General features: G+C 54.8%; 11 protein-coding genes across 11 annotated transcripts; 6 read left to right on the plus strand and 5 right to left on the minus strand.

Moving 5' to 3' along the window:
• Nucleotides 1-606: 606 nt before the first annotated feature.
• CLAFUR5_05371 (uncharacterized protein) lies at nucleotides 607-1,556 on the plus strand (the record flags this gene model as incomplete). Its single annotated transcript, XM_047904519.1, has 2 exons — nucleotides 607-1,074; nucleotides 1,134-1,556. The coding sequence occupies 2 exons, from the start codon at nucleotides 607-609 to the stop codon at nucleotides 1,554-1,556; spliced, it is 891 nt and encodes a 296-aa protein (XP_047760470.1).
• A 701-nt stretch (nucleotides 1,557-2,257) lies between these two features.
• On the plus strand, nucleotides 2,258-3,661 carry CLAFUR5_05372 (uncharacterized protein; the record flags this gene model as incomplete). Its single annotated transcript, XM_047904520.1, has 1 exon — nucleotides 2,258-3,661. The coding sequence occupies one exon, from the start codon at nucleotides 2,258-2,260 to the stop codon at nucleotides 3,659-3,661; it is 1,404 nt and encodes a 467-aa protein (XP_047760469.1).
• A 538-nt stretch (nucleotides 3,662-4,199) lies between these two features.
• On the minus strand, nucleotides 4,200-6,489 carry CLAFUR5_05373 (Alpha-galactosidase 2; the record flags this gene model as incomplete). The annotated part of the gene is made up of 2 exons (XM_047904521.1): nucleotides 4,200-6,376; nucleotides 6,432-6,489. The coding sequence occupies 2 exons, from the start codon at nucleotides 6,487-6,489 to the stop codon at nucleotides 4,200-4,202; spliced, it is 2,235 nt and encodes a 744-aa protein (XP_047760468.1).
• A 1,424-nt stretch (nucleotides 6,490-7,913) lies between these two features.
• CLAFUR5_05374 (uncharacterized protein) lies at nucleotides 7,914-9,515 on the minus strand (the record flags this gene model as incomplete). Its single annotated transcript, XM_047904522.1, has 3 exons — nucleotides 7,914-8,658; nucleotides 8,729-9,428; nucleotides 9,488-9,515. The coding sequence occupies 3 exons, from the start codon at nucleotides 9,513-9,515 to the stop codon at nucleotides 7,914-7,916; spliced, it is 1,473 nt and encodes a 490-aa protein (XP_047760467.1).
• A 2,538-nt stretch (nucleotides 9,516-12,053) lies between these two features.
• On the plus strand, nucleotides 12,054-13,391 carry CLAFUR5_05375 (uncharacterized protein; the record flags this gene model as incomplete). Its single annotated transcript, XM_047904523.1, has 1 exon — nucleotides 12,054-13,391. The coding sequence occupies one exon, from the start codon at nucleotides 12,054-12,056 to the stop codon at nucleotides 13,389-13,391; it is 1,338 nt and encodes a 445-aa protein (XP_047760466.1).
• Nucleotides 13,392-13,989: 598 nt separating this feature from the next.
• On the plus strand, nucleotides 13,990-14,514 carry CLAFUR5_05376 (uncharacterized protein; the record flags this gene model as incomplete). Its single annotated transcript, XM_047904524.1, has 1 exon — nucleotides 13,990-14,514. The coding sequence occupies one exon, from the start codon at nucleotides 13,990-13,992 to the stop codon at nucleotides 14,512-14,514; it is 525 nt and encodes a 174-aa protein (XP_047760465.1).
• A 431-nt stretch (nucleotides 14,515-14,945) lies between these two features.
• CLAFUR5_20301 (uncharacterized protein) lies at nucleotides 14,946-16,680 on the minus strand (the record flags this gene model as incomplete). Its single annotated transcript, XM_059463137.1, has 3 exons — nucleotides 14,946-15,430; nucleotides 15,482-16,249; nucleotides 16,311-16,680. 3 exons carry the CDS (start codon nucleotides 16,678-16,680, stop codon nucleotides 14,946-14,948), a joined length of 1,623 nt encoding a protein of 540 aa, XP_059318990.1.
• Nucleotides 16,681-17,393: 713 nt separating this feature from the next.
• Nucleotides 17,394-20,053, plus strand: CLAFUR5_05377 (uncharacterized protein; the record flags this gene model as incomplete). The annotated part of the gene is made up of 6 exons (XM_047904525.1): nucleotides 17,394-17,654; nucleotides 17,686-18,464; nucleotides 18,522-18,722; nucleotides 18,775-19,006; nucleotides 19,066-19,435; nucleotides 19,491-20,053. 6 exons carry the CDS (start codon nucleotides 17,394-17,396, stop codon nucleotides 20,051-20,053), a joined length of 2,406 nt encoding a protein of 801 aa, XP_047760464.1.
• A 178-nt stretch (nucleotides 20,054-20,231) lies between these two features.
• CLAFUR5_05378 (uncharacterized protein) lies at nucleotides 20,232-21,183 on the minus strand (the record flags this gene model as incomplete). The annotated part of the gene is made up of 2 exons (XM_047904526.1): nucleotides 20,232-20,305; nucleotides 20,367-21,183. The coding sequence occupies 2 exons, from the start codon at nucleotides 21,181-21,183 to the stop codon at nucleotides 20,232-20,234; spliced, it is 891 nt and encodes a 296-aa protein (XP_047760473.1).
• A 501-nt stretch (nucleotides 21,184-21,684) lies between these two features.
• Nucleotides 21,685-23,699, minus strand: CLAFUR5_05379 (uncharacterized protein; the record flags this gene model as incomplete). Its single annotated transcript, XM_047904527.1, has 3 exons — nucleotides 21,685-22,311; nucleotides 22,360-23,555; nucleotides 23,609-23,699. 3 exons carry the CDS (start codon nucleotides 23,697-23,699, stop codon nucleotides 21,685-21,687), a joined length of 1,914 nt encoding a protein of 637 aa, XP_047760472.1.
• An 873-nt stretch (nucleotides 23,700-24,572) lies between these two features.
• CLAFUR5_05380 (uncharacterized protein) lies at nucleotides 24,573-24,800 on the plus strand (the record flags this gene model as incomplete). Its single annotated transcript, XM_047904528.1, has 1 exon — nucleotides 24,573-24,800. One exon carries the CDS (start codon nucleotides 24,573-24,575, stop codon nucleotides 24,798-24,800), a length of 228 nt encoding a protein of 75 aa, XP_047760881.1.
• Between the last annotated feature and the right edge of the window lie 792 nt (nucleotides 24,801-25,592).

Below are 25,592 nucleotides of genomic sequence, written 5' to 3' on the forward strand. Positions count from 1 at the left end.
TGTCATACTCCTGCGGCTCCTGCGGATGCTCGAAATCGATGAAAGGATCGCTCTTACATGGCACCACAAGCGAAGAAATGCCGGATCCATCGAAATGTGTAGGCTAGCTATGCACTTTGCGCATCCAAGACATGCCACATCTTTCAATTCTGGGCTGGTGTTCAGTGTGCTTGATCGACGGCACGAGGCTGGTGACCTCTTCGATCTTCCTCTGCGCCCCGCAGAAGCCAACACTATATCCAGCGAGTACCAAGCTCGCTGAAGCTCGGACAGGAAAAGCCGCTCAACCAGCAGACATTGCGCAATTGGCTGGTACACTACGGCTCAGCATGTGGAAGACGTTGCAGGCCGATACAACGGCAATCCGCCCGCCACTGGGTGACATCGCTATATGTCTTTGTTACCGCCCACCTGGGTGAAGCTCTGCACTCCACTCGTCATCCTCCATCTTCACTGCAGGTGTATAGCACTAACCCTTGTCGCGGCGTACAGTCCTGCAGCAGGTCGTGCGTGTAACCTCATCTCAGACCAGGCTGCGAAGGGCCATAACCCAAAGACCCACCCTCGCTACAACCTCCCGACTGTCCTGAACGCGCGGCCGTCACCATGAGATCGTACATTGGATTCACCACCATTGTCGCTATCCTCGCCGCTCTGGTCTCCGCCGCACCAAGTCTCGGCTTTGACCTCTTCAACTGGAACCGATCAGAATCGTCATCACCATCATCATCGGCGGATGAAAGATGCATGACCCCAGACGAAGCAGAAACAACAGCCGACATCTTCCGCATGCTCATCCAGGAATACAGCCACGAGCTCGCAACAGAAGCCCTAACCGAAGACTTTGTCGACTGGGCGTCGTCTGTCAACATCATCATCAACAAAGGCGCAGCGGGACCCAAATCAATGGATAAGCCTACCTTTGCGAGTAGAGCTGCTTTCATTGATGGACAGGGCAAACAGCCGCAGATTCCGTTCACGAAGATTAGAGTCTGGCCGGGGTGTCGACATGTTGCGATGAGGTGGAAGACGGGGAAGAGTGCGAATGGGCATTTGACGGAGGTGGATGATATCGTGAGATCACATGTCAATAAACCTTTCCTTTGATCCTTCATACTGATGCATATTCCTAGCCCGTCCACGGCCACGTCATCATCGATGTAGTACCCGCCGAAGCAGGGAATCGATTCAACTGGAGGATCAAGAATATCTGGTCGGAGTTTAACTCCGGAGCGTGGTTGGTTAATCTGGGTGTTTTTAAGCCGGCGATGTTGCCGAATGCGGATGATGTGAGGCATATGCGGGAGTTTGGGGATGGGGATGGGGAGAAGCAGACGAATACGTCTATGATGTCGCCGGAGGAAGATGGGGTGGGGCATAGCAAAGAGGTTGGGGACGAGGTGCAGGAGGCGCCCGTCGAGAAGCAGGAAACGCCCGTCGAGAAGCAGCAGTCGTCTACGATGTCGCCGAATCCAGACGCTGTGAGGCATATCGACAAACCTCCGGGGTGGAGTTGGAGTGCAGAAGACGCTCGTCAAGGTGCAGCAGGTTGTTAAGGTGAAGCAGGCTCTTTAGATGTCTTTCAAGGAGAAGGGATAATGAATTGCGGTTGTCGAATGCAGCGATGTTCGTGTCGGCATAATTGTAATTGTAATGGAGGTGGTGCTTGCCAGCCTGTAGTGCCTGTCTACAACTATAGCTCTTTCTTCCCTCCTTCATCATGTCGTGACTGCTTCTTGTAGCCATGTAACCCCGACGTCGCTGCCCAACGGTTTGCGCCCAGACACGCCGGAGAGGATCCCCACTTCGCGACCACTCGGGCCGAACTCCGTCCCGAATCCAATTTGATTGCATCGCGTCGCGCTTTCCACGACGCGTGTCCTCCTGCACCCGACATCAACACGGCGAGACGAGACGACGGGTATTCGCAGCGAAAGCTCTCCGAGCCTGAGGAACCTCGCTCGCAGGTCAAGTCCGGTACTGTGGGCGATGGCACAGGCACTCAACGGGATGCATGTCGACGGCGACGACATCCAGACCTCAAATGCCCTGAGCATAGTGAAGCAAGAGGACCAGGACGAAGGGCAAGGCCGTGGGACTCAATACTGGACTCATCGCCTGTCTAATAAGCTGTACTTGATATATGCAGGATCGAGACACTTTGCGGTCCACAAGGCCGCGCTCGAAGCAAAGGCTCCCCGGCTGGCCTCTGCGGTGCACGCCTCAACAGCCATCAATACTGGTCGAGCGAGGGTCGATGACATCGGGGGAGATCTGTTTGGGATACTTCTGGGTATATACTGGCGAACTGCACCCTGTGTCTGCCGTCGACGAGCCTGAGATTCACCCAGAGCCTGCCCATCAAGGACCGAGAGCACGACTGGTATCAGATCTCGTCGAGGAGAGAGTTGTGCCCAGATGGAACGATGTGGACCTGGTCACCATCTACGCCATGGCTGCAAAGTATGAGATATCTGCCTTGATGGATGCTGCGGTCTCCGAGCTGTGGCTACAGAGTAGAACGATTCGAGCCACCACTACAGCTGCGGGTATCAAAGTCGCTTACGCATCTTGCGCAAATACGCCACTGACCAGATTCCTGGAACTGGAAGCAGTGGGCTGGCTCATCCTCTGTGAGGAGAATGTGCCACAAGACACGTCGGCCTTCGATGCAAGGTATATCTCCGGGATTCTCCACCATTATATCAAATATGGCAGTAGTCATCAATCCATCATGCGGAGGGACCAAAACTTTCTCTGTGCTGGACATACCAGCCCATGCGTGGGTCGAGTTGCATGCAAGAAGCTCTGGCGCGATGTAGCCATTCCTCGCAAGTTCGACAGGAGTATTGCACCGCTACTGACAGATATCGGGATCATTATCGTTGGACCAGACCGGAAGCCATTCGCAGTTCACAAAGCTCTCGCATCCGAGTACAGCGACTACTTTCGGGGTGCATTCCAAGGTGGATTTGAAGAGGGCATGAACGGAGAGATCACGCTTGTAGACGAGAACCCTGCGATCATGGCGATCCTAATACATTGGCTGTATTCCAAGACCATCCGAGGACCGACCATGGACACGCTTCGCGGCTTCGATGACCTGGATCACCGACAGCCAAGTAGAGTCGAGGAAGCCACCTCATCTACGGTCTGGTCCCAGAGAGGACTCCTGGCCCACCGTCAAAGGCGTCCCTATATCTACCAGGTCTTCCAAGACGACCTCATTGACTTGTACATCTTCGCAGATCGTCGTGGCGTACGGGGTCTTCAGAACGACATCATGACAAACTGCATTGCGGATCGCGAGGCCGGACGTCCTCTCTTGACAGCCGACATCGCTCGCGTCCGTACAGCGTACGCTAACCTGCCAGAAGGCTGTGGCATGCTGAGGTATATGGTCCTCGAAGGCAGTTTCTGGTGGACCAGCGACATGGGTCCAATCGAAGACCTGGAAAGCCTTCCAGCTCAGTTCCTTGGTCCGGTCATGAATAACATGATGATGCTCATGAGCGCGCAGCATTATCCGTCACTGGGTCCCCCAGGTGTGTGTCAACAATTACACGACCATAGCAGCGAGGGTGCCCGCCAATCCTGTCGCGAGTCATTGAAGTCGGTTGTGCGGGAGGCGGAGACTCTGAAACGCCGGAGGCGTGAATGAAGGTGCTTGTGTTCAATTAGGAATGTCTTCGGCCGTCATATATTCAAATGCCTCGAACACACAGCAGATCGTGCCCATCAGCCACTGCGACGAGCCACTCCGTTCGCCACAAGAGGACAAGCAACTGCCTACAGACCCCCACCGAAACCGAGACGAGCCGAACAAGATCGACCTCTCACTCACTCACTCACTCACTCCAGGCCGAAATTGTCCAGACAGACAGCAGCTCTGTCGGCTAGTCATAGAAGGCCACGAGGCGTTATGCCGTCAAAGCTTACTCGAAGCACGTCAACGTCTTGACACACTGGGGCAGTGGGCTCGGGGTCTGGCTCCAGCAGTAGACGAGCAAGATGGTCTATCGCCACCTCCTCTCCAATGCCACCGGGTGCGGCGAGACGGACGACAGCACGCTTATCACATTCCCATCCAACGTGTGACGACACTGCAACGCCGGACGCAAGCGAGTTTTCTTCGAGCATTGGTTTCGGATCAAAGTAATCCATGTCGTCACGCTGTCAACCGCTAACGAATTGCGCTACTACTGCGACTGGTACAACCGTATTAGCTTACTCTGATAATCCATCGTTGGGAAATTCACGTTCATGCCTGCATTCATATACGTCGCCCCGGAATACGTCGCATTATCCGCATCGTTAAAGTACCTCGCCGTGGGATCCAGGCCTTGCAACCTAAGGGGTGGCGCGGCGGGCTTGACAGTCGCCAGTTGCTGGAACGCAAAGACTAACGCGCGGTTCCCGTCTTCTGAGATGAACTGCACCGCTGGCCAGTTGCTGTCATCAGGGAGACGCAAGCGGTAGAAATCACCGGAGATGACGATGGGGTTGACGTCGTGCGCTTCGGCCATGATGGCGGGGATGTGGGAGGACTCGTCTTCGCTGAGTTCGGAGGGGTTCAATTCAAAGCCGAAGGAACCGCACATTTCTGCGACGTGCGCGCGGTATGTTATGGAGATGTTGCGTTTCGTCACACCATTCGGCACGGCGGAGACGTGGCAGCCCATGGCTGAGGGTGGGTATGCGAGGGATGTGCCGAGCTGGATCGTGAGACGGTTGGCGGCGTCGGTGTTGTCTGACGTCCAGGATTGGGGCCAGTAGTGGAGCAGACCTGCGTCGAAGCGGCCGCCACCTGAAGCGCAGCCTTCCCAGAGGATGTCCGGGTAGGAGGTGGTCAGGTCGTCGATGACGCGGTAGAGCCCAAGGATGTAGTCGTGGTCTGCGGCTGGGTAGGGCATTTCGGAGATGCCGCGGTTGTTGTCCCATTTGATGTATTGGATGTTGGCCGAGTCGAGGAGTTTGTGCATGAAGTCGATGATGTAGTCTTGGACTTCTTTCAGGCCGAGGTTGAGGACGAGTTGGCTACGGGTGAGGGTTCGGGGGTGGTTGCCGGTGTACATGACCCAGTCTGGGTGCTCGCGGTAGAGGGTGGAGTTGGGGTTGACCATTTCTGGCTCGACCCAGATGCCAAATTGGAGGTCCTTGGTGGAGTTGAGGACGGTGAAGTTGTTGATGTCTGAAATGAAGGGTCTGAGGCCGTCTGGGAACTTGGCTGGGTTGGGGGTCCAGTCACCGAGACCCATAGTGTCGTTGTCACGAGGGTACTCCACGCCGAACCAGCCGTCGTCCATGACCATGAGTTCGATACCGAGCTCTTCTGCCTCGCCGGAGAGCTGGACCATGGAGGTGTCGTTGATGTTGGCGCCGAGGCCTTCCCAGGAGTTGAGCAAGATGGGGCGGGTCTGCAGAGTCTGCTTGCCTCTCGAGAGGTGGTTCCTGTACAGGTCGTGGAGAGATCGGGACATACCGCCGAGACCTTGTGCGGAGTAGACTGAAACTGCTTCAGGTGATGTGAAGGTCTCGCCTGGCGCGACTGGCAAGCTGGCATGAAGTGGGTTCAAGCCGAGAAGGATACGAACATCACCAGTAGAGTACCGCTCAGCGGACGCCGCGAAACTTCCAGTGTACACCAAGTTGAAACCCCACGCCTCGCCGCTAGATTCGGTAGTGGTGGGTGACTGAAGCGCAAAGAAAGGGTTGTGCAGGTGTGAAGAATAACCCTCGCTGCTTCGGAAGCTGGTCTCGCCATAATCGATTCTCCTCTTCACGCGGTTGGCCTCGTGAGACCAGTCACCCTGGAGCTCGATCATGTCCAGCTCTTGGTTGGGCAGATCGATGCTGAAGCTGGCTGCTCGCTCGATGCTGATGTTGCTTGTGCCATTGTTTGTGATCTGGAAGGAGCGTGCGATGGCGTTGTACTTTGGGAAGACGGAGTACGACAGCACAGCAGTCACGTCGCTGTAGTTGTCGTACAGCGTAACGAGGATGGTCGACACATCTCCACTCCCGCCATATGTCGCTGGAAGGCCAGGAAGTTTCGGCTTGCCGTCCACAATCTGATGGGATTGGTAGTTGAATTCTGACACGGTGTTGCCATCTGCATGCTTGATGTGGATCGCCGGCAGACGGAACTCTGCCCCTCGTCCAATGTCTGGAAACTCGCGGCGGATGTTGCTGAGTCCGGTGTTGGGAGGTCTCTGGTCGACCCAGCCACCCTGGAAGAGGCTGACGGGCGGGATGAAATCGTTCACGGAACCACCCCAGTGGTCGGAGATGAGCTCGCCCGAGGCTGTGTCGACGTGGAAGAGGTACGAGGCGTTGTTGGCGGTCAGGGTGAAGTTCGTGCCGTCTGCTGTGATGGCTGGAAGATTTCGTCAGCATGCATGTCTTGAAAGTGGCAAGGAGATGGGAAATACCGTTCTGGCCTGCCGCCAGGCCCGCCAAAAGAGTTGCTCCGGCTAGGACAGTCTTCATCTTGATGATGTCGAATGATTGTGCACGCCTGTCTCTTTCTCGCAAGTTGGAGATGGCTGCGAGATATATACAATCTCTGCCGTCGCCGCCGGGGTACGGCTCTTGGCCGTGTGTTCCACAGCGTTAGTCTGCGGAGATGTGTCGGGATGTGGAGGCACGTGGTTGATTCTGCTTTGCCAGGAACCACGCACAGCACGGCATTACGGGCCTTTGGCCGGGGACTCTGAGAAAGTCAAGACCTCGTTAAGCTAGGCATTCGTCTCAACGACGACATCAGCTCGTTGGCGGTGTGGAGAGTGGAAGCTGCTTGGTGATTTGGAGGCATACATGTCCACATCGACTTCTGCTCGCATTCGTCTCGCATTGTCATTCACGCCAATAATGCCCCGGCATCTGACGGTGTCTGGGGCAAGCGTCGTGCGGGGAAATCGCTGCCAGTCAGGAACGCTTCCATTTTTGCAGTGCTCCATTACTTGATGCTAGAATCGATCAAGAGTGAGATCAACTTCGTGGAACATGGGCCTCAGATCTTGCAGAAACAGTGACAAGCCCCGACAACCATGAAAGACTAGGCCATGACTGAGTCGCCGTCATCTCGAAAGTCATTCCCGGAGCAAACATGACGCTGTCTGTGCTGTCAAAGCGTCCAAGAGGATGCCGAGACCTCGACCTCATCGGTGTGTTTTCGGCGGCCTCGACACCGGGATGTGAGTCCACCTTCTTCACCTGGCAACCAGACATCTTCGAAGTCTTGCACGATGTTCCAGAAGCGGTCAAGACATGCCACCGAGATCAGGCCGCAAGACTGTGGAGAGATGTGGCACGATGCGGAGTGGTGAAGGTTGGGTAGGCACGATCCAGCCATGTCAACCAGAGATCCCGGTGCATGTCGATGCCATTGAGAACGACTGGTATATCCAGCCATTCAAATACCTTACCGGGCTCGGCACCAACCGTGCGGCCTTGCGGGTGGTCAGTTGCAAGACATGAGGAGACTCGAGATGTCGCGGAATCCTCAATTGTGTACGCCGCAGTGCAAGACAATTGTGCACCGCACAGCCGACTACAGCTCGTCTAGCTCGATCTTCCTGCGAAGTAACCATTGTCAATAACATTCTGTGTCGGTGTTGGAGAAAGTACGGCCCGTTCACACACCGTAGTGGATTCAAGATTTCTGGCCTTCCTCGTCTTCCTGGTCCCAGGGAAAGCCACAGACCACTCTGGCGTCCCAGCGCATGAAAGAGTCTGACGAATACACATCTTCGTCAGTGCCTTCTCCAGCCAGCGCTGTAACGATCGTTGCCATAGTCAGAATACGATTTCGTGCGCTTGAAGATTCCCTACATAGCGGCAGCGAAGAACTCTTTTGGTAGACCCGCTTTACGGGCAATGGCGGACAATCCGAAATCCCAACACTCGGAGGCCTACTCTTCCAGGTATCGCAGCAACGGAGAATTCTCTGGTAGCTCATCGTATGCCTTCTTAACGCGCGCAGTTGACGAGGTCAGCAAAGGATTCTCCTCCAAGCGATCGACTTTGAAGTGATGTATAAGACTATCGCACAAGTCTTGTACACCGCGGCGGTCGGCGAGAATGTAAAGGTCAACATCGTCATCTTGAAACAGCGCCGTCAAGGCCGGGTTCCGTTCACCATCAGGGTTGAAAATATCCCGGTATCTCGAGGCCTCTGCTCGAAAGACACGGGACTGGAAATCGCTTCCAACGTCATCCAGAGCATCCAGCGCTTGTGCGTTCTCGAGTGCTGGCAATGCCCGGCGCCTGGTGTAGACCCATTCGAGCATCAGAGCGACAATCGACGGTCTTTCCGATTGCAATACCACGTCACCAGTCCCAGATTCCTGAAACCTGCTTTCAAAAGCCGCCTTGAAGAACGTCGAACAGTCAGACATCAGCGCTTTGTGTACAGTGAATTGCATCGCCCGATGTCCTACTGTAATGGTTCCCACGGCCTCTTCCAGTGGCGAGGGGAGCTGATAGCATCGCGTAAGAGCTTTCTTAGGCGGCCTTTTGTTTTCAAATACCTCGTTGCAGGTTTTAGTCATCCCAAAATGGCTGTGATTTTCGCAAAGGGTCTGTTCTGCAAAGAAGCACTCGGGCCGCTTCTGCACATCAAGGACTGCTCGGAGAACCCCGGCTATGTACGCAGGACTGAATGACGAAGGTTTCTTTGGGTAACGTGCAATCGGCATCGTGCAGGCACATCGCCGTGTCGACGCACATGAAGTCCGCCATTGATGAGCCAGAAAGCTCATCGTCGTCGAATACCGCTGCCACCGCCCTAGCGCTGACGCTTCGATGTGCCAGCTTGTTCTGAATCCATAGCTGGGATATGGCGAGATCCATCAGGTCTGGCATGTCCCATCTCTTCGCACGAGCATAGACGGCAACGAGATCCTCATCTTCCCAGACAGTAATGTCCTTAGCTTCGAGCCGTCCACCATTGCCTTTAGCCATACGAGGTGAGACGGCCTCTCCAAGGCTTTCAACTCCTTTGGGCTTCCGATACGAAATAAGCTCGCCAGTATACAACCACGCCAGTGCTGACGCGAGGATATCCCCATCGACATCGGCCAATTCGCAGACTGTGGCAGGCGGGCTCTGTGCGAACGCTCTTTGCACATCGTCGTAGAGGCTCGGGGCTTTGGCTTGGAGGACATCGGTATGCACTGCGAAGATGCGGTCTGAGTCCAAGGTCCTAGCTGCAGCGTCTGGCAATACCGCGTGCTGCCTCGTAGCTAGAGGGAGAAGACCAAAGATACATCGGGGACGATGGTACAGATAGTTGTTTGGCATTGGTGGTTGCTCGTCATCTTCCTCGCCCTGTTGCTCTTCAGGGTCTTCCCCATCCGGTTGCTCTTCAGAATCATCTGCAGCGACATCACAAGGGTCCTCGTCCGCAGTTCGTCGTGGCGTTGGGGCTTGATCTTCTTGCTTGTACTTTGTCGATCGTGATCGGCACCTTTGCGCTTCCGTGTACCGTTTGAGGCAGGTTTGGGTCCCGCCATGCTGTACAGAGTGTGTGGTCGTCGTCGGCAGGTGCTCAATGTAGAGGAAGAAGGAGACGCGAAGAACGCGCCGTAGCGTGTTTCTTGGACATGATCGGCAGGGCACGGAGCTCGGCCCGAGTGGTCGCGAAGTGGAGGGTTGGCATTTGTGCCTTCCTGAACAGTTCTTCCTTCCTTCGACGAACATCAGCATATCTATCCAGCAGTCCACAAGTCGTTTCCATTCTTCGAATCTGCTATCCTGAACACTCTTCCCCTCAGGTTCCCGCTTCTAACCATATGCGTCGCTGCGAGAAGGGCTACATCCTCTGGCCACAAGTCCACAATGCTGAGATGCCTCTAGCCACGATGAGCTGCACGAAACCGTCCTGAAGTTCGACGATTATGCCTCGAGTGCAGTCTAATGCCCGATTTTGATGACACGACTGACGGCAAAAACATCTATCGGAACGTTGTCATATGCCATCACAACCAGCGGCGTAGTTGTCGTGACGAGCTCTAAGCACGTCTAGTCGTGTGAACAGTGTCAGAGTAGCGTGGAACCATCGCTAGGAAGCGATGGTGCTACACAATGGATGGGACACCCACATTCTCCCGTACAGCATCATGTCAGAACAGCGGTATATAACCTTGCACACGGCCATGGAGCCAGCTTCACCGTCTCCGACATGGATAACACTGATGAGTGGTGCTCGGAGACTCACGGCACGGCTACAGGCACGGCTACATCATCACTGTTGCTGAAAAAGCTCTTCGGTGCAGCATTCTCTCCTAGTCAGAGAGAGAAGATGGAATCCAGCTCAACTACCTCCAAGCAGGGGTTGGCATGATCATTACAATCATCTGTCCTCACAACTCCCGTCTGCGCAGCAAGGCAACGGCTTCTCTGCTGCCTCCAGAAGCCCTCGTCGAAAAGATTGAGAAGGCCAACCTATTCTCATTCTCTATCGACATGGGCCCAGCTCCATGGTCATCGCATTTTGCACCTTCTCGTCTCTGCAGTGCTGGGCTTGCGGCATGTTGATGTGTGACTAAGATATGATGATACGATACATGTGTAAATCAGCACGAAAAGACATGAGCTTGTAGGCACGTGGTAGGTCAAGAAGCATTCGCCGATCATGGTCTATTTACATGAGTTCCACGATGCAATGTCAGCTGTGTGAAGAGAGACCATCTTGATGCATGGCTCACGGTCAGGCTTCAAGCACAGCTCCCACCAATCACCTGCTTTGCCTATCAATATTTCAACATTTTCAAGAGCCCTTTGCGCATCTTGAGCGGCTTCAAAATCCATCTGTCATGTCGTTGTCGGCGTCCCATGACTTAGCAGCTAACCTAAGTACTAGTTCTAACCTCAGGCCACAACTCCCGAGCTTCGGAAGCGAGCTCCGCCATCTCCTTCCCGCCTGTTTTCTGCTGTCCGATCACCCACGATCTTCTTCACAACACATTCGCTCTGCATCATACGGACTCTGAGCATGTGGATGTATGACGACTGCCTCGCGCCCTCCGCAATGCACCCCTTCACACCTATCTCGCAAGCCCACCTCACGCATCACGCGACGCGGTCGAGCGAGTACCAAGCAACATTGCCTTGAAGCGAAAAAGAGCAAGAGGAGCAGCAGGTCGCAGACACAGATCTAGGGCGATGCGACATGGCGATATCGTACGCAGCAACAGTGTAGGAGTATGTGATGGGTAACGGACAATGCGCAGATGCCGGCTCTGTTCGTTCTGGCTACGGACGACGGCGTAGGCAGACGGTAGGTCATCAGCGCTTTATCTGGCTTCAGCGCGGTGGCTCATGGTTCGGCCGCTCATGGGCAAGGAGACGGTGTTGTTTCAGAAGTGATCAGGCACACGGACAGGCACTTGGAATTCTGGTGATGAGGACACAGCACCGCGACCGTGACGACCAGCGAGACATGCCGCCCGGCAAAAACTCACAGTCAGGCTTACGCTGGGTCGTGTATGCGTTTGGTTCTTCCACCGAGCATGCGGCTGTCGAGACACCAGGCCTGGCCTTCTCTCCAGCGCTTCCCGCGCCGACAGTAGATATGCTGGCAGCGCCATGCCACTGCTGTGATGCTCTCATGTTGCGTGAAGGCAAGCTTTACATGCAGCAGCTTCTCCAGGTACAAACCGGATGGTCTTCGCCTACTGCGAGCAGCACTGTTGGCGAAAGTGTTCAAGTGCACACCCGAGGGAGAACAACCGCAAAGTCGTCCGCTATGCCGGAGTGCTGTGTCATGGAGAGGAAACATTCTACGAATGGCAGGTTCCGTAATGGAAGCTGCCAGGTCCGGCGAGTCGCGCCCGCTATTTCGTATTATGCAGCGCAATCGTTCTTTCACATCTTCTCTCCGTCGTCCACGACTTCCCTGGGCTACCTCCTTCGTAAGCACGGCGCACATCCTGGATCTGCCCGACGAGCTTCTGCTTCAGATCTACGAAGACATCTTCCGCCACATCCGCCACAGGAACCAGTTCCGACGATGCCTTCGCGCCGCTCCCACCCGCCGCCTTCTTCGCATCATGCGAGACGCCATCACACAACGAATCCAACTGCGCGTCTGCGTCGCTCTCGGCGCACTTCATCACGTGCGCTGCCTCCTCGACCCCGACGCCGAAGACGTCTGCATCAGGTTCCCGATCGTGACATTCGAAGGAGAAAAGAGACACTCGGCAGAGCTCAAGAAGCTGAATTTCGGCCGTGTGCCCTCAAACATCCCAAACTGGCTGGAGGGCGCCCACAAGATCAGGGTAGACATCAAGTGCTATGAAGATGAGGACGTGGACCTTGCGGTACAGATCGCACACAGACTGAGGTGGCAATTTTTGAATGTGCGTCGATTCATAGTCGACGTCGGCGAGCCATACGGTCAAGCTTTCCTGGACAGTTGCCATGCCATGAGCGCTCGATGGCTCCCAGCGGCGACGAACGTGTCGAAGAGCGTTTCACGCACTTACAAGGACAACTGGAAGATCAACGAAAGGACTCCGCCGGCTTCGCTCCCGTGGACATCTCGATACGACTACACTCAAGAGGTGCTGACTTGTTTGCGCTCATGGCATAGACTGTTTCTCGATCCGCTCTTCGAGGCTAGGAAGCCTTTCATTCCTGAAATCCGACAACGCACCGCACAACTTGTGAAGGCATGCTGTGAGGACACGACCTTTGAAGAATATGCGGCAGCGCATGTAGCCGCTTGCCGAATTCGGAAATGCCTTCGAAGTAGCTATGGGACGAAGATACCACAGATTCTAGATGAGGAGACGTTCTGGCGGATGTGCGAGCTTCGGCTGCTGCCTGAGGCTACACTTGGACACATTCGGGCTGTCATCGGGATTGGACCCTATAGATCACTCGATGGAGCGGTCAGAGAAGCGCTTCGTGCTTTGATTGAAGCGCATGGGCTTGTGGCTGTAAGATTGGCATACCAAGTCCGTAATCGCTTCAGAAGTTCTCTGGATCCTCGGAATACTGGCATTAATGCACGACTGGTTGCCATGGAGAGAAGGGTTACTGGTATTGAGCCTGGAAGTTATGTGGGGCCTGATATACTTAACCATCGTCCCGAGGAGCAGGATCCCCGAGATGCGAGTCGGGCCACGAAGATTGTTCAGGTGCCAAGTGAAACTGGTGCGACGGTTCGATGTCCCACGCCGAGGGAGATGCGTGCTCTTTGGTCTGATGGCGCTGCTCAGTCGGGATTTCTGAGTCCTCAGTGTAATCATGGACCGCCCACTACCGGATCGCCGCTATCGAAGCTGAGGACTCGTTTGCGAAAGTTCTTCAAGGGCTTGTCACCGAAGCGAGTGCTGCAGCGGAGCGTCAAAGGGAAGCAGATGGCTAGAGGCGTCTCTGTCTGATTTCGGAAGGCTCAGGACCACCTTCGAGGTATCTCCTACTTTTCAGCGTCGAACATCAACGGCGGTGCATTGTGCCGAGCAGTCAAGAGCCCCAGGCGTTCTTGCGATTCGACATTGCATCTCGCGGCGGGCCTGGAAACCATCACCACTGGACCTGCACCTGGGCACTCCATGGCTTGATCGACAGGACCTGAGATCGGATTACACGATTCCTGCTGCCGACAATGGTGATATACGATGCAGCAACTTCGTTTATGTTGTGGGGAGCGAAGTCGTGGGGGCAAGTGGGCACTACTGCAGGTACTATTGGGCTTGACTCCGCCAATGCCCATGCAATTGTTTTCGTCGACGTTCTGTCCCTTGATGTGCACGACAGGTCACTCGTCGGAAGCATACGTACGTGATGAGTACAGCAGCTCATATTCGCCCACTGCGGCTGTCATACGGTCACAAGACGTCGCAAAATGCTCACTTTTTGGCTGCTCGACACGAACCAGGGTATTCTTGACGCGACTCCACCACTTCCGCGACGCACTTCTTTCGTGCTTTCGCGACTTCAATGGACTGATCAACGAGCTCAGTAAGTATCACCTTCAACATGGGTCCAGAAGAAGCAGCACAGCCTGCACAGTACATCTTCGGCCGCGAGAATCGCGAGTTCGTCGTTAACGCGCAAGCTACAGCTGACAGGATCTTCTCACGCCGGAGCATCACGAAAAGCAATCGGAATCAGCAGATCAAGGCAGAGATCGCACGACGACAAGCACAAGGCGTACCGGCCACCATCCATACGGCACGACCGAGCAAACGCAGACGAGGTCCCGATGACCAGATCGACGACGACGAGCGCGACCGAGTGCTACGACCGAAGAGAAGAGCAGTAGCACAGAACAACCAAGTTTCGGCTGAGCGGAGAGCAATCAGAAAGCAGGCGCGGCCAAGAGGTGATCCCAAAGTACGATGCTGGGACTGGATGCTACACAACGGCGATATGCACCATGCGAGGAATGGCTCGGCCTTCGACACATACGAAAAGATCAACGAGGAAGTGAGCACCCCATTGGCCCTGGGAGATGGCATCAAAGCAGTCGGCATTGGCACGGTCAGACTGGAGGCGAAATGAGCCGTGGACAGCTACGACATCTGTGTCATCACTCTGCATGATGTGCTGCACATACAGGGTATGCCATGCAATGGTATATCGCTCGTGAAGCTAGCCGACGCCGGCCTAAATTGGCGAATGGGAAGTGCTCAATGAGGTATGATCATCACGGAACCCACAGGCTGTCCGGTTTTCTATGCGATGCTGTTCAAGGGCTCTGGCGGGTGGCTGAATCGAGAGCGTCACTTGGGGATGATGAGCTGGTTGCGAAGTGCCCTTTGGCAGAGAGTGATGATGTGTCTTCGGTCAATGTTCGAGCGCTGAATCCTGCGAGGCTGGCTTATAAGGGCTGGTTGCAGCGGGAGCTGAGAGAGACGAAACAGAATCTTGGCTTTCGGTTGTTGGAGAATGACTGTGAGGTGGAGGGCTAAGATGGGATAAGTATACGTCGGCTACACAGTCTCCTGCGGAGGCTTGGGGCGCCCTGCACAAACTTGTGCTCTGGTCAGCATCGTGTCGCCTTTGCCTTTCTTCGACAGATGCAAGCCGGGGTACAGCGTTACCAGCACGAGGCCTTCATTCAATCTGTTCGCATCCTCCATCGTGGCTGCATCAAAAGGCACGCCGTGGTCTGGCCATACGAACTTGACCTCATCGGCTGTGACTGAGAGCTCGCTGGCCAATATCATCGCTTTCTTCAGCGCTTTGCCCAAGAACTTCAACCATGCTGTCTGGACTTCGATGTGGTTAGGTCGCGGTTCTCCATCTGGCGTCTTGTCGGACGAGTCTTTCGCTTGCACAGAAAGATGTTCGCAGAGAGCTTGGGTGAGATTTGCGGCCATACGATGCGCCTCCCAGCTGAAACTTCGGTCTTGGAAGCTGGGCTCTGCAATGGTCTGCGTGAAGGCTCGACGAAGCAGTGCGTCAGTGTTGATACCTGCGAGTCTGTCAGTATACCGAAGATCATCCGGTTCATGTCACGACTTACCGAAAGACTGCAGCTGGCTCTCAACACCTCCTTCCAGCATTCCCAAAGCTGTCTTGGCAGACGCCACCTCTTTGTTGCCATCTACGACTGGAGCCGCCGCGAAGACCTCCTCGAAGAAGAAACGACCGGCCACAGCGACCACCAGATGCCTGGACGGTACAGCTTTGCAGATCTTCGCCATTCCCTCTTCTGGCGGTTGTGGTCCGAGTAAACCTTTGTAAAGCTGTTGCAAAATGCCACCGCGGCTCGTGCTCAACGAAAACCTGGCTTTCGGTCCTTTGGGATGGCCGTCCTCGTACATTCTCCCATCGATGACAGTTTGGATGGCTTGTTGTATCTCCAACATTCCCTCCTCAAGTCGGGTGGCATTCAGGTGGAATTCTGTGGTGTTTGGGTAGAAGCGATCGCTCAGTGGAACAGCTGGTGCTGGCGGGACTTGCTCTGCGCCATGAACTTTCTGTTCAGTCTTCGAGGCTTCGGGGCTTGGGATACTCTGCTGCTGATTGTCGACTGGAAGGGAGGATCCTGGATTTTGCTGGTCTTCCTGCACCTTGCGTCTCTTCCGCGGGCTGTTTTCCTGTGTGGTTGACCCCAGCTCTTCTGAGACATTTGAGACCTGTGGAGTCATGCCAGTAGCACCGCTATCTGTGGTTGCATTGGACCGAGTGCGCGCCATTGCTGCCGTGACCGGATCTTCGTTACGGTGCAGGGTAAACTCCTTCTGAACAGACTTTACTGCGCGGCTTTGTTGTTCCACGATGTCTTTGTCTTCGGTCGTCTTTTGAAGGAGAGTCCGCAGTGTCTTCTGTTTCTGGCAAGGCGCTCGGACCCTGCTGCTTGTCGCCTGGTCGAAAGAGTCGTTCCTGCTGATCTGCCGACCAAGCATCCAACCCAAGGCGATACATTCCTTCGCCAAGACCCAGCTCCTGCTTGAACTCCTTCAACAACAGCACAAGCTTATCTGGGCTCATGGCAGTAGTTCTGCTCGCCGACTGCATTTGCAGTTTCTCCGCCTTGATCACTTTCGCAGCAGCACCCACTCTGTCCCGTGGAATCGTCCAGCGCTTGTCCTTCTTCTCACGTGCTTGTTGCATGTCCACAAGCGCATGGCGGACTGCGTGGAGCTCTAGCTCGGTCCACGGGAAGGGTGTTGGTGCCGGTGTGGCTGGCTTCTGGCCTCTTTTTCGTTTCGAAGCCATGTTGCGAAGAGGGGATCGTGGTGTGTGTTGGAGGTTGGGGAAGAGGTGGAGGCAGTTGTCTTCATCCAAATGCAAAGAGAGTGATGATGAATTAATTTGTCTTCACGAACAGGAGACTGATGATGAAGGAAGTTAACCTCACCGACAGGAGACTGATGACGAAGCACGCGCGTTTAGTCTAAGACAGTCAAGCGCGAACCATCGGGAGAGAACGCCTTCTCACGATGTTCTGCGAAGAAAGAAGTTTGCTGCTGCACACGGATCATGACGCTAGTCTCGGATGCGTTCCAGGATCACGGTCATGTCAAAAGAGCATGCAGCCTCCCGTGTACTTAATATCCCGGAACACCGCACTTCCCATATGCACTTCCAAGGAAGTCCTTTGTCTGCATACAAGACTTGATGTCTTGTATCTGTTGCCATGAAAGACCTGCATTACCGCACCGACACTGTCTTCAGAGGGCGATGCTTATGCGTCAGTCTGCCTTGGCACACTGTGTGGAAGATGAAGCCTGGCTTGAGACTCTTGTCTCAGGGCAGCTCGCCGCAACGTGGCAGCATGGGCGCGCACGACTACCTCGTGAGTGAACATCCTATTTGGAACCAACTCCAGTTCCTGCCAGGCCATCACACGTTATTTCCAGGCTTCACACCTGATTGAAATCAGTCACAACCACACTTCCGCATATCTGGGTCTGTGCGTCACACAGAGCATGTCCAACGACATCGTCCCCGCCTCATCCATGGGCAGCTCCATGCTTGTAGGGCAGCTGGACGAGAAAAATCCGGCCAACTACAGTATTCACGCAGCGCACGACTGGGGCACCAGCACATTCTCCACAGGCTATGAATTTGTGCTGAATGGAACTGAGCCCAGCGCAGATCAGACCAATCTCCTTCGCCTGGAAGACGGAAAAGACGAGATAGCGCAGACTGTCGCCATAATATGCGAGCCTGATCGAACATGGCGACTCGTGTGGCGCGGCGAGCTCAAGTCTCTTCCAGCGACTCAAGATGTGTCTATACCCATCGAGCGTTCGTGACGAGGTCCGTACGGACACACCACATAAGCTGGATCAAGCCGCGGCTCTATGTGATAATTCCTCCGACTGGACAATCGAATGGCTGATTACGCAATTCTTGATTGTGATCAAGGCGGCTTTAGAGACGGCCCTCATAAATGATGTTCGATCGAGGTGGAGTCGTGAGCAGCTTGGACTCATGAAAGTCCACAACTTCTTCACTGTACCAGAGATTACCACCTTCACTACCCGCATTGCATTCCAGGACATCGTTCGCAGTGCTGGGTTTGAAAGCTCCACGTTGGTGACTGAAACTGAGGCTGCTGCAGCGTGGCGGGTTCACCAACTCTCGAAGGACTGGCACAACTATCCCTACCTCGTTCCTGGCGCCAAGATCGTAATCGCAGATGGAGGCGGGCTTACTTTGAATGCGGCTCGGTATACCATCGATGGCTCTGCACAAGATGGCGCTGCGCTGAAGATGCACCCCGATGGATCGCCGGTTGGTACCGACTGTGGATCGGAGCTACTGACCATGCGTTGTCAGGATCATGTTCGTACGGTAGCTGCAGATCAATATGGTCATCTGGACGCGTGTCTCCATAAGTTTGGTATCAGCAAGGAAGAATTTGACCGGTCTGTGGCCATGTCATTTGAGCCCCTCAAGAAGGAGTTCCCAGAAGTTGGCTCCTCGGTAATCAGCGTCGGAGGGATACTCCGAGAAAATGGGGAGCTGGAGTTTCTCGATGTGAGAGTCTCGAAGTAAGTTCATTCCCGTATAAGCGCCATGGCAATACCGTCACTAACAACCAAGTGAAGACGCCTCTTCTTGACCTGGTTCAAGGAGACCCTTGATCGCATCATCACTGTACTTGATCAACTCATCGAGCCCGGAACTACCATGCTCTTGTTCACTGGTGGCCTGCTACGCAATCCATACCTCGTGAACGGGCTGAAGTCAGTATACAGTGACAGAGGCATACATATGCCCGACTCAGCCACAACCGTGAGCAACGCAAGGTGAGTACCCCATACCACAGCGCGATCAAGCAATACTGACCACAGAGCGTAGTGACACATCCGTGGTCAAGGGTGCGCTTGCCCGCTTCATTGTGCGACCAATCCAGGCAGATCGGACCCTGTGTCTCGGCATCAACGAGAAGTCGCCATACAACCCGGACAATCATGTCGACATTCTGCTCCATGAAGTGACAGCTGCTGAAGCGGGCACTCCCAGCGACCGCGTTACAAAACTTGATGGGCAGCTTTACGCTCTAGATCGGTTTCGCACCATACTTGCCCCTGTGAGTATCGTGCCCCCGATCTTTCTGCGTAGAAAGGCATCACTGACAACAGTGACCAGGATGCATTCGTTGGCTCGCGCAACCTTGACGAGGCAGTAGGTGTCTGGCAAGAGTTCAGTGTCACTATCGAGAAGCCTACACTCGAGACCGCCGTCTACGAAACTCGAACGGGCAATCCAGATAATGGTCCTATCTTCAAGACGAATCTGGACTTCCAAGACGACATCCGCGTGTATCGGCACGTTAAGCGCACCATCGACGAGGCAACCATGAAACAGTATCAGCATAGGCTACCGCATGGTGCATCTGGCGCACGGCACTATCGAGTTGTCGCACGGCTCCGGGCAAGAGGAACTTGGCCCAATGAACACCTTGAACTGGTCCTGGGGCCAGGGAAGGGTGTTCTCCGAGCTCGAAGAGAGTTTGACAGTAAGTGCCCACCCGCACTCTGCACACTCGTACTCATACTAACAAGAACACTCAGCCGCCGACCTCGCAAAGTTGTCCGAAGATCGCATGACACAGCTTGGCACAGATGAGCTGCACAACGGGCTCTTTCCCTCCACGCTGCAGCGCAACAGACACCACACTCCAGCCGCGCATGTACCTGCTACGCCCATGGCACCTCTGATCATGACACCGCAGCAGTCAGTAGCAGAGCCCACCCCGGAGATCAGATCAGTTGCATCATCACCACTCTTCATGCCACAAGACAGCCCACTAGCCTCCAGAGCAGCGAGCGATCGTGTCCTCGAGCAGTTCGAGACCGACGAGGAGTCAGACACCGGTGATCCAGGGCCGTCGAACAATGGTGAACACAACTTGTCAACTTCCGAAACAGCACGAATGTTTGAAGAGCATGATGCATCGTCAACGGACCAACAAAAGAAGAGGCGCAAACGTGTTGAAGAGCCAGAGACTACGAACTATGAAGGACTTGCAAGGCCAGGAAAACTGCCTAGGGTTCCACCACGGTCCAACGGCTTACCGAGGGTGAAGACCTTGATGCCGAAGAATTTGAGGAAGGATGTGTATGATGGACCATGATGACCTCGCTGAAACAATTGCATTACTTCCGCGCGCACGCTATCCTATCCACAGAAACAGTCGCGTCTCACTGTCAACTGACTCCGCTCAATGCTATCATTACGCCTTCTCATCATAGTCTGCCCTTGGCCTCACAGCTGGTCGCCAACCAGTTCTCACGATCGTGCCGCTCCGTATCCTAACGACCTTCGCCCCACCAAATCTGTCGACCCTGTCCTGGTATCGCAGCCAACCGACGACGACCTGGACGAACTATGCAGTGTATCAGTCTCATGTCCGCGAGGAGATTTAGGTAGAGCTTATGTACACTTACCTCGAGGGACATCTACAACACCATACCCGCGGTAGTTCCGCTCAGCAACATCCAGACGCTGACGCTGCCACTGCTCAGCTGCGTAGCGACGATCCTGCTCCTTCTGAAGCTGCTGCTCGTAGTACACTGCCCGCTCGCGCTCGCGCTCTGCCTTCTCGCGACGAAGGTCGCTGGAGTCCTTCGGCTGGATCCTGTACTCGGACTCTTCAACGGAGTCCCAGCGTCCGCGAGTGTCCTTCTTCGAGTCTCTGGTGCTGTCCTTCTTCGACTGGCTTCTCTTCTCGTGCGTCTTCTTGCTCTTCAAATCTCCGTCCTGCTGCAGAAGTTCGCGATACTCGTAGTGCTTCTTCTTGTACTGTTGGTACTTCTCGAAGTCGTCGCGAGTAGTCGGGGCCTCAGATGATCCGGTCTCCTTGCTCTTGCCCTTTGTGCTCTTGTATTGCTTGTACTTGTCTTGAGCAGTCTGGGTCGTCTTGGATGTGGAGGTCGTGGTCTTTGGCTTGGAGCCGGTTTGAGTCGTCTTCGATGTGGATACAGTTGGCTTTGACTTGGACCCGGTCGTGTTACTCTCTCGAGTGGTCTGAGTCTTCTGCGGTGATGATGTGGTCGTCTTCCTTGATTTGGACTTCTTCTCCTCTGGCTTTGGCTCGGGCAGGAGTGGTCTCATCCTCTCGCGCATCTGAGCGCCACGCATGTCGCGAATAGCTGCACCATAGCCTTCGATCTGGCCGATGTTCCGCGCGTGGCGCTCGCGCTGTCTGGCTTCATCGCGCACCATGATTGGGCTGAAGCGATCTGGATAGAAGTAGCTATCCATCTTCGCTGATTTGGTGGACGATGTAGTGCTGTGATGTGTTTTAAAGGGGGTCGTCGCAGGCTGTTAGTTGAAGTGGTGGTGTCGATGAAGAGACGACTGCTCGGAACGAACGCTGCAGATTTATTGCTCGCGCCAAACTGTGCACAGACACTGTTGGTGAATGCTTCTTGGCTTGCCCAGGTGACTCGCAGTTCTCCCGCTTCTAGCAGGCGCTGTTCACCAGGAATCTGAGCGCAATCTGTGTATCAGCAGATCTCTTTATAAGGCGACCGATGGTGTGAGTATTCGGCCAGCCCGGACATACCGCTGCCCGATTGGAAAGACATCATGGCCAAAGTGCAAATTCGATCTCATTACTTCGCGCTACATACTTGTTGTGAAAATCAATTCATCGTTCCAATTTGGTCCCCGACCCACCAATTTTGTCTCCTTCACGTATCTTTCCCCGTTCAACATCCACCATTTCCTTCCTCTCTCTCCTTCACCATAACCATAGGTCCCTTACTTCGAGCCCGGGATCAAACCTTTAGTAAGACCTCCAGTAAGCCCGCCGGTGAGGCCGCCGGTGAGACCACCAACTAGTCCGCCAAGACCACCGGCAGCGCCGCCACCAGTCAAACCACCCAAAAGACCACTCAGAAGACCAGTGATTGGTAGCTTGCCGAGAATGCCGCTGACGGCGCTAGTGTCGACGTCTGGAGCAACAGCCTGGATACCAGTTGCACCAAGCTGAGAAAGCAGGATGTAAGAGACAGTCGCTGGCAAGTTGGCAACCAGTGGCTGCAGGGAAGAGACGACCTGGACGAGGTCGGTTGGGTTTTCGAGGAGCTGGCCGAGTGGGATGGCACCACCAGTCGCATTGGTGAGGACGTAAGTAGCGGTGGCGAGATCTGGAGTGTTGAGCAGCAGGACAGCGGACTGGATGGCTGGGAGATCGGTGAGCTGAGCGAGACTGCCGAACTTGCCGATGTTGAGGACGGCGAGGGTGTTCAAGATGCCGAGCGACTGCAGGATCTGGCCGAGAAATGGGGTGTTCTGGAGGATGCTGGTGAGTGGAGCGAGAGCAGCGCTCTTGATACCCTCGACGAGAGGAGCGAGACCACCAAGTGGCAGTGGGATCTTCCTGGTCTACTAAGATGTCAGCAATGCTTTGGATCGGAATACAACTTGACTTACAACACCAAGAACAATGCTTCCCACACCACCAGCAGAAGCACCGCCAGACACACGAGAGACACCAAGACCACCGAGACCGCCAGTAAGGCCGCCGAGACCACCGAGGAGGGAGCCAAGTGGCAGGCTTGAAGTGATAGCACCAAGACCTGAGCCTCCAGTAAGACCGCCAGTCACGCCAGCAACACCACCAAGGTTGCTAAGAAGACCAGTGAGGATAGAAAGTGGGTTGCTGCCGCCGCCGAGAATGCCCGTGAGGCTTGAAAGTCCACCGGCGACACCACCGAGCAGACCGACAATGGTATTGACAAGATTACCCAGTGGTGAGCCCGCACCGCCGAGAGCGCCGAGCAGAGCACTGATGGGGTTTGTGGGGCCAAGCGGCACGCCGTTTCCGCCAATAAGGCCAGTGACCGAGTTGACGTTTCCACTGCCAGTCAAGGCGGTCAAGGGGTTGCTTCCACCAGTAAGCCCAGCGAGAAGGTTACCAAGCCCCTCAAGCTGACGCTTCTCCTTGACGTCCTCTGGGTCGTTAGAGGTGTCCTTCTCACGGCTGGCGAAAGTGACACCAGCATCTGCGCCGGCGCTGGCAGCCACGAGGGTGGGAAGAGACTCCAGAGCGTCGAGGATCTGCGATGGTAGAATGGATGGAGCGGCTGGGAGCTCTGCGCCGGCGGCAGAAGCAAGCTTGTCAAGGGCAGAAGCGATACTGCCGGCAATCTCTACAAGAAGACCACCCTTGAGCTCATTGACGATGTTCTGGACATCTGGAGCAGCGGTGATCTCTGGGATGCCGCCAATGACGCCAGTTGGCAGGTCATCTGGAACGTAGTCGGCTGGGAGTGTCGTCTGTACGGAGACACTGCCATCAAGGACCGATGAGACGATGTCGGTGACCTCGGCGTTGGCTGGAAGTGCACCCAGAGACTCAATGAGAGCTGTGTTGGACAGTGGCACCGTGGTTGGGACCACGATCTCGATGTATCCTCCAGTTGGAAGAGTGTCCAGGATAGCTGGGAGGGTGATGCTTGGACCTGCATTGACAATGCCGGTAGCCTCATCGACGACGCTGCCGACAACTGGGACATCGTCAATAGCACTTGCGATAGGGTTCACAAGAACTGGGGGAGAGGCCAGAGCCTCAGCAGAGGCAGATGAGGACGCAGCAGCAGCGGCCTCGGCGTTGACAATGCCACTCACTGAGATGATGGTCAGTACAGTTTCAAGCAAAGATGTGGTCAAAAAAGCCCACAGTTGAGGTTGCCAGTGAGGTGTATACCAGCCTGTGGTGCCGCCCGGGCAAGACCAGCCAGGACGGCGAAGGGAATGATCATGTCGGCCATGATGAGTGAGCGACTTTTCAATGAGTGACAAGTGGCTGATATCGTTGAATGATGGGACGTTCAGTGCACTGCTCTGAACTTGCTGTCTTGCGGAAAAGAAAGCATGTTGGGCGGTCTGCCGGGAGGTATCTATACCGTCCCAGAACACGGTGACCCAGTATTAATCGGCCGATGGCATTGGCAAGTATTGCGGCATGTATCGTGGTCATGCAAGGCGATTGAGAATGCTGTACTGCAATCCAAGCTTGTCTGACCTGGTGATGGTGCTATTTGCCCTATTCAGCACGAGCTTGGCCATGGCTGGGATGATGTGACATGCATTAGCGAAGAGAATGAAGCATACAAGCAACGTGATGGCACATACCCCCTCGTATAGTACCAGCAGTCTGTATCGGCATGCCGACTTGGCACATTCTCATCTTCCGTAGCAAGGGACTTCACTCCGCAATTCCTGCCGCACCACTTTCTCGGTGTCTCAACAACCCCGGACGGATACTGCCGGTATTTAGTGGAACACGGCGTTCTTTGACGTGGTCGACTGATCTCAATTTAGAGTGCGGTTCGTTGTATCAGAATGTTTCTCGTGCCGTGTTCTTGGAAGCTGATGCTGGAATGTCGAAATGTTCAAGCCTGCGGATATGCGAATACACGGGCATGAGTGCGGTATCTTCATAGAGACATGGTTGGCGGAAGCATTTTGTCAGGGTTTGCTAAGCAGTATGAGCCGTCTCGTCTTGACACTCAAGGCCAGCTTTGGCGTTCTTTTGCAGTCGTCATATCGCGACCATTGTAGTGAGAGTAATGCTTGTCCATCGAGGCATACGTGGAGCCTGGCGTACAAGGTACAACACCTGTCAGACAGTATCAGTCGCAATGACAGTCGAAATCGTCCTCGATTGTGACCAGCAGATCAGACGGAAGAACTCTGCTCCAGAACCATTTCGATCTTCTGGATACATGGAGTTTCCTCCAGCTCCGAAGGATGATCTGACCCGGGCAGACCAGCGAGACTTCCACGACGCTGGCGGACATTACAAAGCGTACTCCGACACGGTATACAGCACGATCGTCATCAGATGCTACAGCCAGCCACCGCTATAGTCGGTACTCAACCTTTCGACGAGCGATGCCGCTCCACAAAGTGATGATGCAAGTCGTTTTAGTCAGTGTTAGCACGGGAGAGGGCAACCACTCAGCGCGGGTCCGATATACACATGTTCTGGAAGCCGGCTTTCTCGTGGATGGAGTACCGTCAAGCTGCTCTATGCGCCGCTGCATGCTTCTCATCCGAGGAGGCTGCGACAGACGGGCTGTCGTTGCCCTCGTGCTCAGTCCAGTGACGTCTGTTAATCTTACTGCCGGCCGCGCAGTAGGATAACTCATCCAACAAGAAGGGTCACATGTCTGCCCATGATCAGGCTTCATATCAGTCGACATTGCGAAGGTGTCTGTTGGAGCCATGTTTGGAGAATGGCCAATGGTATCTGCCGTGGGCTCTTCGCAATTTGTGCCATTGACCATCATCTAGATCGTCCGGCCTCTTGACTCTCCGCAACGCCAACTGACCACCTCCTACGAGCATCTGACCCCTCTTTCAGCAATCGGCGACCTGACGCAGAGACCACATCGGATCGCCGAGGAGATGGTCAAGTGATGACTGCTTCAGATCCGCGGGCACGTGTTCCCGAGACATCATGTTCGATCCGCCTCATAGCTCCCTCATCGGTGTCCTGTACCACGATCCTGATGTTGGTGGCGCCGATGCGGTAGTCCGCGATGTGTACAGTGTGGTCGTAGGTTCATGGTGTCGCGAATGGACTCATGTCTGCATCCAGGAATCTGTCGTTTCCCACGAGAGCGGCCGGGAACACCGATGCGAAGGTATCCTCCATC

Source organism: Fulvia fulva, chromosome 4 (assembly GCF_020509005.1).
Source record: "Fulvia fulva chromosome 4, complete sequence".
NCBI classification, from domain to species: domain Eukaryota; kingdom Fungi; phylum Ascomycota; class Dothideomycetes; order Mycosphaerellales; family Mycosphaerellaceae; genus Fulvia; species Fulvia fulva.